At 44.6% G+C, this 10351-nt stretch overlaps 2 protein-coding genes and 1 long non-coding RNA gene across 3 annotated transcripts in view; all 3 read left to right on the top strand.

Annotated features, from left to right (window-relative positions):
* Nucleotides 1–6247, top strand: part of LOC127028515 (E3 ubiquitin-protein ligase RBBP6-like) — a 15655-nt gene extending 9408 nt beyond the window's left edge. Inside the window, exons 7-10 of the mRNA XM_050914272.1 lie at nucleotides 4575–4753; nucleotides 5495–5598; nucleotides 6046–6160; nucleotides 6228–6247. Of these exons, the coding sequence (XP_050770229.1) occupies nucleotides 4575–4753; nucleotides 5495–5598; nucleotides 6046–6160; nucleotides 6228–6247 (418 nt within the window). The remainder of the gene's footprint in view (nucleotides 1–4574; nucleotides 4754–5494; nucleotides 5599–6045; nucleotides 6161–6227) is intronic.
* Nucleotides 6248–6271: 24 nt separating this feature from the next.
* Nucleotides 6272–7284, top strand: LOC127028542 (uncharacterized). The gene is made up of 3 exons (XR_007768015.1): nucleotides 6272–6402; nucleotides 6495–6552; nucleotides 7211–7284. It is a non-coding gene; the product is annotated as an uncharacterized LOC127028542 (long non-coding RNA).
* A 719-nt stretch (nucleotides 7285–8003) lies between these two features.
* On the top strand, nucleotides 8004–10351 carry LOC127028514 (uncharacterized). Its single transcript, XM_050914271.1, is given in 2 exon segments — nucleotides 8004–9867; nucleotides 9870–10351. Coding segments are annotated over 2 exon segments (1503 nt in total). The 5' UTR covers nucleotides 8004–8846.

Raw genomic sequence — 10351 nt, 5'->3', positions numbered from 1 at the left:
TTTTTAAAAAATCCTCTTTAGCTGGAAACGGACAGCTTCCTTACCCCTTCGACTTGTAAGCAGTTGTGAGCATTTGCCAAGGGTCCCTCTCTGAGATATTGTGGAGCACTAAGTTGGTCTCAGGCGGGTTTGCTTCTTTTAGTTTCTTCTCATGAACCACATAGGCACTCTTGAGCTGTCATAGCTTTGGACTTTGTTTTGAACGAATCCAAATTACACTAGGTTGGAAATGCCCCTTTCAGTGACCCTCGGAGGATATAGCGCAGACTTTCAGACTACAGTAGAGGTTAACTATGGCTATGTTTTGATTGTAGAACTTGAATATGTGTTTACTTTTTTGTGAACAGATTGATGACTCTTCTGCATCTCTTTCTCTGGCCCAGCTTATCAAGGTAGATATAGATATTCTTGTCCAATACTTCACAAAAAAAAGTCTTTGCTTTGTATTTTTAAATGTTCTACTGTGATCTGTAGCTGGGTAACTGTTGTAATGTGAAGAAAACTGTAATTTAATATTTAATAATTTAAAGTATTTATTTTGACTTTGAAGTGTGTTATTTTTATATCTGTAAAGATACTAGTGGAAGATAAAGATACCTATAGCCTCGCGTAATGTTGCATATTATCATCTTCAAGCACGGAACTCAGAGCTCTTTACATTTTTCATACGTTTCGTTATTTTGCTTGAAGCTACATTTTTACAGAAATTCTAGTACACATCGTCAGACGTTTCTCATTCTGTTTTGAACTTCTAGTACTGTAGACATGCTGCACAATTTCATAAATTGTAGTATACAGACAGTGGACAACACAATCTGATTGATTTGAACGCAGACTGTGTAACTTGTGTAAATAAAGGCTGGAGTTCATTTCCAGGAAAGAAATGAACTTTTTCTTGAAATGAAATGAAAGAAAATGAAATTTCCAGGAAAGAAATGAACTTCTCTTCCCACTGGTAACTTCTTCCCTCTCTCACTGCAGAAATTAAATTGTGGACCCTTGGGAAGAAAAAAAAAAAAAAAAGAAATTAGTTTGGAAGGTAGCCACCAAAAGAAATTGGTCTCCATTAGTGCTGTCCCTAAACGTGTCCGTGGTTCCGTAAACTCATGTGAAGTTTTACTCTAAAATGTGAAAAACTGTCCAAGTGGCGTACTCATTTAAAATTTTGAGAAAATTTAAGCATTTCCAAAAAATGCAGGAACATAACAATAAAGCAGCTCAAAACGGTTACTTACTCTAACCTCTTTAGTGCAGAGTGGCTTAGCATGGAGGCAATGTGTTGTTCAAAGGTTTCTGTTTGATTATTACTACGTATGAAATGCCGTATTTGAGCTTTGGTCTCTTCCTCGTAATGTTTTGTGGGTTTTGGATGTGTTTTGTAAACCATTTGGGTTCAAACAAATTAGTCAAGTATCTGTAAAGCTTTCTGTAAATGTTAATGGACACGCTTTCATAGATGTCGATCTGGATTATGTTACTGTTGAGAAAAAACTGTCCCTATGAAACAACCATTTAATAAAACGTTGAAACTCGTTGGTTGCTTTTGTGAATGAATGCATATAAGAAGAAAAACATGAGTGGTTGATCTGAATGCTAGGTGCTTGAAGGTCCAAATCATTGAGAGTCACTCCCTTAGACCCTGCTGGTATCTGGACCAGTGTGTAATAAAATCATTTGAACAAATCCTACTTAAAAAAAATCAGCTGGCTTCAGTAATGTGAAGATCTAGTTCTGGATAAGGTCTATGTGACAATTCGTGTGTTAAAAGGACACAGTCAACTGGAAAAAACTGCAGGCTGGCTTACTGTAGTTAAATCACACAGTATGAAGAAGTGAGTAGCGGGGGAACATGCAGTTTGGACTGCCTACAGCACGTGACGGTCAAATTTCTAGTGAAGAGAATCTTTTATCTTGCTGAGGGATTCTTAAAAAGCTTGATTCCTTTTCATGCTTCTGTGTCTGCAGCTGAATGTCAGCAAGCAAAACCAAGTTCCCCGACTCCTAAGTTGTGTGTCCTTTTAATGCTGCCAAATGTCCATAATGATGCTTGCATACCTCTTTGTCCCTCCAATGTCCAGTGGCCATCTTCTCTTTCAAGTGGTCTGGAGCTTAAAAATCAGTTGAAAAAGACTGGAGAGCGTAGTTCTTTCTACACATAGCTTCAGTCCACTTGGAAGCAAATGGGATTGGTTACACAAGTCTTTGTGGAAGGTCCAAAGAGAGCCTAAGGTTTTGAGTGCCCCAGAATGCTCTTTTCCAGTAGGGTAACAGGCACGTAAACAGCCTGTGATGGCACAAGGACTGCCCAGAACATCTTCAGCCCAACTCTGTTTTGTAGAAGCAGGGGTTTTCATGCAACCTCGGCTAGCGTTGTGCTGCTCTTTAGAGGCTGGGTGAGTGGTGTTGTCTTTGGCTGTGTGGGCTTCAGTGTGTTTCTAATGTGTGTGTCAACTACTTACCTGTTAAACAGACTGCCAATCTGGCTGAAGCCAATGCTTCCGAAGAAGACAAAATAAAAGCTATGATGATACAGTCTTGCCGTGAATATGATCCGATCAAGTAAGTGTTGATAATGTCAAATCTGTTCTTTGAAGATTATGGAAAACTTGTAGAGATGTTTGTTTTAACACGAGAGACACATGCATACTGTTTTCTTTTTTTCCCCCAAAACCTTTTAGTTACATGAAGAAACCCTTGGGTCCACCTCCGCCGTCATATACTTGCTTTCGTTGCGGAAAACCTGGCCACTATATAAAGAACTGCCCAACAAATGGGGTAAGATTGTGGGGGACTTGTGGCGTTACTTAGTTTTTCATTTTTTTACCTTGGCCGTTAGGTAACAAATAAATGACTACTCATCTGAAGAATTGTTTCTCTTGGGGTGAAATACAGAGGTTATATGGCCATGTTGCAAAGCCCTTCAAAATTCCAGGGCAGGCTGGAATTGTAACTGTGAAATGTTCTTTTTTCTAGGTCATAGACATTAAATCTGTCCATCGATCTTTCTCTGTGAACTTTCATGCATATTTTTACCTATTTCAATATTACTGGAAATTTTCCTGGTTTTAACTCTTTCTAATGACAGTTCACAGTTTGTACTATTTCATATGCAAAGAAGACGTTTCTGTTGACCCCATCTCTTGAATATTTGCATGGTTTAATTACACAAGTCTCTGGTTGAGTATTCATGCCATTTAACCTTAGGGACTGCACGTATGTGCCTGAGGTATGAATTCAACCTTCAAGTACAGATGGTGAATAGCGGTTTCTCCAGTGACTGAGTGAGAGCCCTGAATGAAGCTCTCACTGTGAATTGCGCTTTGGAGGAGGAGCGGGTTTGTGTCTCTTGTCGGGGTGGGTGGTGAGCCAAGGGATGTTGCACCCTTAAGGAACCTGAAGTTAAGCCAAAGCATGTCGACTGAGTTCAAAACGCTGCTCAAGCCTTTGGAGCATCCTGGCTCTATCCAGTGAGGAAAATAAGTCTTTCAGTCGAGCAAGCCTTAGGCGAGGTAAAAGGAGAGGATGAAAGGCTTTTGGTGCTTCAAAGAATCATTGAAATGTCCTTTTAAGGGTGGGTCTTGAGGTGAGCCATGCCTGCGTTTCTTTGCTTAACAGGACAAAGATTTTGAGCCTGTTCCCAGAATGAAGAAGAGCACAGGGATTCCAAGGAGTTTGATGCTGGAGGTGAAAGATCCCAATACAAAGGGCGCTATGCTGACAAACACTGGAAAATATGCAATACCAATTATTAATGCGTAAGTATGGAATTAATGGGACTGACCCAAAAGGGAACGAGAGAAAGCACGCGTAAATGTCTGAGTGGTGATGCAAGCAAGTTGGCCAGCATCTGTAATTACGGGGGAGGAAGCATTGTCGTCATATCTTAACCTAAACATCTGTGATACTTTCTGATATTAAACGAGGGTGGTCCTGCTGTTGATGCCCCTCGCAGTTGCTTGAACTCGGGGTATGCTAAGAATCTGTATTTCTGCCAAATATTTCGGTAGTGTTTACAGGGGAGTGTTCTCTTTGAAAGCTCCTTTTGCTTCTGTGTTACGTTTCAAAGGCTTCTTGCAAACTTTAACAACTAGCTGTTGGACTGAGGCTTCCCCCCTCGGACTTTTATCCAATCCCGTGTGTGAAACAGAGTGAAGTTTTCCTGTTGCACTAAACTAAGAAAATCCTACTGTGTGCTGACAGCAGTGGCTGTTTGACAATGCACTCGGTAGGACTTGTGTTTTTCTGTCGTGGATCTCCTTTTGAGATCCATGAATCTCAGGATTCATTTCACCTGGTTTGTGGCTGTCGAAAAATCATTGTTCTCGTCTGAGCTAATTCCGTAGTTGATTGAACAAATGGGAGAGTTCTGCAGAAGGGAAGTTGTTCCCCCCTCCCTCTTCTAGTGGTGTGGCTACAGGAAAGGAGTTTGAACTAAATGCCTACATTTTAGAAGGCTCCTGTGGAGTGAGAAGAATTCCATCTATTATCTTCCTTTGATAAAATCCAAAGCTTGGAAAAGTTTTCCTTTATCCATCTTTAACTTTTTTCTTTTTCCTTCCCCACCCCCGCTCCAGGGAAGCTTATGCTAGAGGAAAGAAGGAAAAGCCTCCCTTTTCACCAGAGGAGCCGTCCTCCTCCTCCTCCTCCTCCTCAGACGACCGTATTCCACATGATTTGTTATGTCTCATTTGTAAAGATACAATGACTGATGCAGTTGTTATTCCCTGCTGTGGAAACAGTTATTGTGACGAATGTAAGTGTTACTCCCATGTTTGTTAATGTAAAACATCACATCTGATCTTGTGAAAGCAGAAATAGGAGAGAACGAAATTACTTTCTTCCCAGTTCTGTTTAATACTGAAGTATACCCTGAAGAGGAAAGCGTCTAAAGGAAAAAAAACGCAGAAAGCTTTTTTCCCTTGTCAGGTATCTAGTGAAATCCTCTTTCCATGCGGAAGGACGAGTCTGAGAAGAGTGCCTAATTGTGCAGGGGATTAGAGTATTGGATACTGAAGGCATTTAGTTTGTCCACAGCCCTGTCTCTCCTCCAGACTTCCGTAGGCATCTCTGGTGCCTTACTGTGGTCTGCAGCAAAGGGCTAGTCAGGCATTTAATGCACCTTCTTCTCCAGGGGAGAGGTGGTTAAAACCTTCAGAACTCGAGCCTGCTAATGGTTTTTTGAGATGGGTTTTATTCATGAAGCTTGAGCTTGGGGCCTTCTCACTGTACTGGAGAGTGGAAAAAAGACTAGCCGAAACATCAAGACACAGCCTACTCTACCTCTCCAAATGTTACAAGAGGGAAATATCAAAACTGTCCAGTTCTTTGCTGCATGCTAGAACTTTTTTACACTGTTGAACATTTGTAGCTTAATGCTCTCAATTCAAGACCGTATTCACCCATTCATCATATACGGGTTTTTATAATTGATTAAAACCACCACATTTTCCTTAGTTTGGCTAAAAACTATTTGGATGATTCCAATTATTCACAGGTATTAGAACGGCATTACTGGACTCTGAGGAACATACGTGCCCAACGTGTCATCAGACAGCTGTTTCTCCTGATGCTTTAGTTGCCAACAAGTGCCTACGCCAGGTAACATGGTGACTTGTCCGTAAACGGTTTGTAAGAAAAGTCTCTTTGTAAAAAGCTGAGAGGGAAGAAAATATTAATTGCCATCTCCTTAAGCAAGGCTAAATTGAATAAGGCTAAATTTAGTTTTCAAATCCGTTCTCTGTTGTTACAGAAGCTTACAGCTCTTTGGAGACAATCTGGCAAGTTCAGGTCGCACTTTTGTTTAACAGGATTGCCTCGCTTTCAAATTTGGTGTTAACACTGAAGTGCTTGTAATACAGGTACTCTGAGTTACCAGTCATTAGTATCAGTGTTTCATGGGATGCGTTCATCTATCTGGATGTTGGTTTATTTTAGGATTGATAGCGTTTACAGGAATACACAAGTAATTTTACTCTGTGGAGGCTTTTGTTCGTCTATCTCCTGGAGTTTCGTATTACCTTTTGGTCAATGTTTTTCTGCCTCTAGGCTGTGAACAACTTCAGAAATGGAACTGGCTACACAAAAGGGCTCCTTAAGCAGGTTCAGCAGCAACAGCAGCAGCAGCCGCCACCGCCACCACCTCCACCACCACTCACGACTGGTACACGTCCTGCTGCTCTGCTGACTGCCGCTGAACTTTCTAAACCTTCCTCTCTGTCAGCGAGCAGCCTGTTGGAAGAGAAGGTAAGGTTTATTTCAACATATGCAGTGATTCTGGTATTTTCGTAGAGCTTCTTTTCCAACTGTTTGCATTTATTCGCAAGGGCTATCAGGTTCCTGTGCTAAGAGAACCAGCCTTACCAAGCCTTCTGGGCCCCCAAGGACAATCAGTACCCCCAACTGGTAAGTAACTCTAACTTTTGATTCCTTTTAAAAAATTATCTTCAGATAAACCGAATGGGATTGTTTTCTCTTTCCTCTCCCCACTCCAAAAGGTCATCCAGTGAGGGCCAGTCCAGTTCGCTCAGCAGGTGGCAGACCAGGCTGGGAACTGTAAGTATTCTACAGAAATGCAATATATTACTACTTGTAACCTGTTAAACGAGGCCGTAACAGATAACTTCCACAACAGCTGATTTAGAATGAGATAAGTAGGCACAGATAGTTGCGGAGAATACCCGTGGCAATTAATTTTTGAATGCCTTAATTTGAATTGGCTTTAACAAAGGGGATCTGTGCTTGCAGTAAGATTATTTAAAGTAGGCCAAATCCATCCTCGTGAGGCAACAACATAGGAAGCATAGGTGGAAGAAGTTAAAAGAAGTTTGAGAGAAGATTAGTTAATACCTGTGCAGTACTTTGAAGATCAGAAGTGTGAGGTAGTAAGTGTATGAAGGAGTGGCAGAGGAGCGGTGGGCCCTGGGCACCTGGGAGATGGGAGTCTCTGTGAAGCACAGGCAGCCTCCATCCACAGTCGCAAAGCTGAGTATAAGGAGAGGAGACCGAGGGAAGTGTTGGGGGCGAGGATGTGGAAGGCAAGGATGAGGACGAAGAAATGAGTGTAGTCTCAAATGAACAGAAAGCAGGGAGAAGAATGCTGCTCGTTGAGAACAAGAAGTGCTCGCCACCATGCTCCCGCTTCATTCGCTTTCCTCATTAAAATGAAGGCCGAGTGTAACAAACAGTGACACGTGTTTTGGGGTTTCTTTAGAAGTTCAAATCGAGGACGCCCGCACAGTGAACGTACCCAAAGGACTCAGGCCCCAACACTACCAGCGTCAACACCAGTCTTTGCACCTGTGCCTCCACCTCCCTTGTATCCTCCACCGCCCCATGCACTTCCTCTTCCACCCGGGGTACCACCACCACTGTTTCCTCCTCAGTTTCCACCTGGTCAGCCTCCATCTGCTGGGTACACTCTCCCCGCTCCAGGATATCCCCCAGCTGCTGCAAACAGGTCATCAGCTTGGGTACCAACAGCAGTACCAACGGCTCATTCAAATACCGTCTCAGTGACACAAGCACCTCCTTCATAGAATCATAGAATCATTTAGGTTGGAAAAGACCTTGAAGATCAGCGAGTCCAACCGTAAACCCAACACTGCCAAGTCCACCACTAAACCATGTCCCTAAGTGCCACATCGACACATCTTTTCAACACCTCCAGGGATGGTGACTCAACCACTTCCCTGGGCAGCCAGTTCCAGTGCTTGACAACCCTTTCGGTGAAGGAATTTTTCCCAATATCCAGTCTAAACCTCCCCTGGCGCAACTTGAGGCTGTTTCCTCTCGTCCTGTCACTTATTACCTGGGAAAAGAGACTGACACCCACCTCGCTACAGCCTCCTTTCAGGTAGGTGTAGAGAGCGATGAGGTCTCCCCTCAGCCTCCTTTTCTCCAGACTAAACCACCCCAGTTCCCTCAGCCGCTCCTCATAAGACCTGTTCTCTTGACCCTTCACCAGCTTCGTTGCCCTTCTTTGGATGCGCTCCAGCACCTGTGAGGGACTGAAAGAGTTAATGTCTGTCAATGTCTCAAACATTGTAGAGGTCTGCATAAGGAAGAGGGCCATTAGCAGGAAGTTGGCTGGCATGGACACAGGGGGTGTGCCGGAGGGTGTGCAGTCCTGTGTTCTGGCAGAACCAGCCTGGTAACCCACCACATATGGCCAGAGGCCACACAAAGCTTATCTGAGGAGGGGGCTTGTAGCTCCTTGGAAAGTCCCTAAGACCACCACCCCAATGGGCCGCACATGCTCAGTAGGTGAAGAACCCTCTGGAACACTACCATGTATGTTGAGAACTGTCTAGAATGAACCCATATAAGTCTTCAAGAGGCGTGACTGTGGACGGAGATTTAGACTATAAAAGACACAACTGCAAAGAGCCGGGCGCGCGCCCATCACCGGAGGATTGCCACGCTCGTCGCCGACATCGCGGGATCCAAGGGTGGTGACTTATCTGTTTTCTTTCCCCCCCTCTTTCTTTTCTTTTTTTCCTTATTCCTCTCTTTTCTCTCTTCTTGTGAACGTTTTGCTGCAACCCACGCTGCCCACTGTTATGCCTTCCGCAGTTTGGATTGTTCGAATAAAGCGTTCAAAGTGATCGTTTGGTGTCGTTTCACCTTAATTTAGCCCGGGGGAATCCCAGAACCTCTACGGCCCTCTGGTCTGTCCGGTCCGGGTCGTAACAAATTTGGCGTAGTCGGCAGGATTCCCTCATTGGTGCTAAAGCGATCACTGGGACTAGGCTTTTACCAAAGCCCCTCTCTGAGAGGAGTCATACACCAGGGGAGACAGTCCTCTGAGGACTAGTACGGGATCTGGTCCCTATAATTGTACACTCATAATGGCCTCCCTGGGAGGACCGATTGTAGATTGTACCCCTCTCCTGGAGAGGTTAGAGGGCTATAGCGCCCGACCTTCTCTCTCTGGTATGACTTGGGCCCACAATAATTGGCACGATCCACAAGCGGTAGCCGACAGAATTTCCACCTTGGCTAAAGAACGAAAACTGAAACAAGGAAAGGGGAAGGCAGTAGTTTGTGCGGTTTTAGGAGCAGCTCTGGTGGCAGCACAACGGAATAAACACATGGCCCAACACGTGGAAGGGGAGACAATAAAATCCCTTCAAGATCTGGTGGGGGCTCTGCAGGAGCAATTAGGAAATGAGACAAGACATCTCTCTGATCAGCTTACCGCCGAGCGGGTGACTAACCAACGGCTACACACCGCTTTGACGGAAGCTTTGGAGCGGGAGCGAATATTGCGGGAACAATTAGATGAAATCCGCTCCCCAATTGTTGTAGAAAATTCGGATGCCGATTCTGACGAGGGGAAAAATCCAAAACCATTATACCCTCTTAAAGACCTAGACCGTATAAAAGAAATATTTTCCCTCGGGGAGGGAGCTGTAATGCGACCTTTAATTAAAACTGAGACTGTGGATGGTGGTCAAGGAGGACCCCAACAAGTTACCACTCGTATCATTCCCTATTCTCCCACTGATTTGGGTAAAATTCAGGAGAAATATTCCCGGGGCCCCCGAGAAACTGAAACTGAGTATGTGTGGAGAGTGTCTCTTACCGGGGGTGACCGTATCTTGCTGAGTGAGGACGAGGCGAGAGGATATTGGGGTCCGGGAGTTTTTCTAACCACAAATGACAATAGAGAACCCTGGTCCCTGACCCAAAGAGTGGCATACTGGGCGGGTGGATTGGATCCCATGGAAAGGGGAGACCCCTTCTCGATTAAAACGCCTACGGCGGGGCACATTTTAGAAAGTGTACAGAAAACTGCGTGCCTCCAGTTGATGCATGACCGGTTATTGGTTCCGCAACAGCCCTCTCCCATGCAATATGTGGCAGACCCAACAGGTTGCATCCCCTTATAAGAGGATTACCTGATGCTTTGAAATTATATGCGGTGCAACTACAAGATCGGTTGAGGGCGCCTCGACCCCAGAGAAGGGGAGCCCCCCCGGAGACGACATGGGGAGAGGTGGCACAAGAATTGATTAATTACGGGAGACGGATGGGATTTACCGGCCAGGGAGAGACAAAATCCAAGGCGGACCTTAGGAGGGTGGAAGGCAATGGGCGAATAAAAGCTGCACCCCCGAAGCCGACGCGGCCCCCTGATAGTAAAAGATATGTCTTATGGACAGAAGGCATCTCAAAGGGGATTCCCAGGGAGGTGATGGATGGGTTACCCACCCCCAATCTGGAAAGTTTGGTGAAAAGCTGGGACAAAATAAAGGAATCCCCATCTCCCTCAAACCCCAAGGATTTTGTTCTCCCATCCCGGGAACCTGAAACAATAATCCCATCCGCCCCCCCCGGGAGACTGCATTGA

This window comes from Gymnogyps californianus, unplaced genomic scaffold (genome assembly GCF_018139145.2).
Source record: "Gymnogyps californianus isolate 813 unplaced genomic scaffold, ASM1813914v2 HiC_scaffold_34, whole genome shotgun sequence".
Classification (NCBI taxonomy): domain Eukaryota; kingdom Metazoa; phylum Chordata; class Aves; order Accipitriformes; family Cathartidae; genus Gymnogyps; species Gymnogyps californianus.
This window is presented reverse-complemented; position numbering and strand designations above follow the sequence as displayed.